Here is a 595-nt window from a genome sequence, read left to right as displayed (position 1 = left end):
CTTTTTTTTCCCGATTCCCTCACCCATCCCACCATGGGGGAGCGCAGAGTGAGCGAACGGCTGTGTGATGTTTAGCTGCCTGCTGGGTTAAGCCACAACACCCACGAACAGCAGGGACTGGCGCTGCCGCCCAGGAAGGTGCCGTGGGCGGTCTCAGGGGAGGTGGGCATGGTCCCGCGGGGGAGGGATAGCTCACCTCGTGTGCTTTAAAGGCCTTCTTGTCGGTGAAGAGCAGCTCGTTCCACACTACCTCCACGCCCTCCTCTGTGTCCATGGCAAGGAAGGTACTCTGGATGCCCGGCATGTTCCCCTGATTCACCTGTGAGGCATGGGAAGGCATGAAACAGCCCGGCTGCAGCTCCTAGCCCCACCAGCAGCCCCGTGTGGACGAACGTGCTGTGTGGACAGGTCTCTGCTACCGCTCCTGCGGAGGACTCCAGCCCACAGGATGCTCTGGCCAGGACACAGCGAGTGGAGCAAACCCCCAGCCCGCTGCCTGTTCTGCCCTGCCCTCAGGACCTGCCTGCTTGGGAGCTCAGGCATCGCAGCAGCCAGCACCGTTTCTCCAGGACGTGAGGGCACAGGAGAGAGCCAG

At 62.7% G+C, this 595-nt stretch overlaps 1 protein-coding gene across 1 annotated transcript in view; it reads right to left on the bottom strand.

Moving 5' to 3' along the window:
* Positions 1-319, bottom strand: part of NRBP2 (nuclear receptor binding protein 2) — a gene marked incomplete at its 5' end in the record, with an annotated part of 13,531 nt that extends 13,212 nt beyond the window's left edge. Inside the window, one exon of the mRNA XM_009586520.1 lies at positions 197-319. Coding sequence (XP_009584815.1) covers positions 197-319 — 123 coding nt within the window. The remainder of the gene's footprint in view (positions 1-196) is intronic.
* Between the last annotated feature and the right edge of the window lie 276 nt (positions 320-595).

Source organism: Fulmarus glacialis, unplaced genomic scaffold (assembly GCF_000690835.1).
Source record: "Fulmarus glacialis isolate BGI_N327 unplaced genomic scaffold, ASM69083v1 scaffold14491, whole genome shotgun sequence".
In the NCBI taxonomy this organism is placed as follows: Eukaryota; Metazoa; Chordata; class Aves; order Procellariiformes; family Procellariidae; genus Fulmarus; species Fulmarus glacialis.
This window is presented reverse-complemented; position numbering and strand designations above follow the sequence as displayed.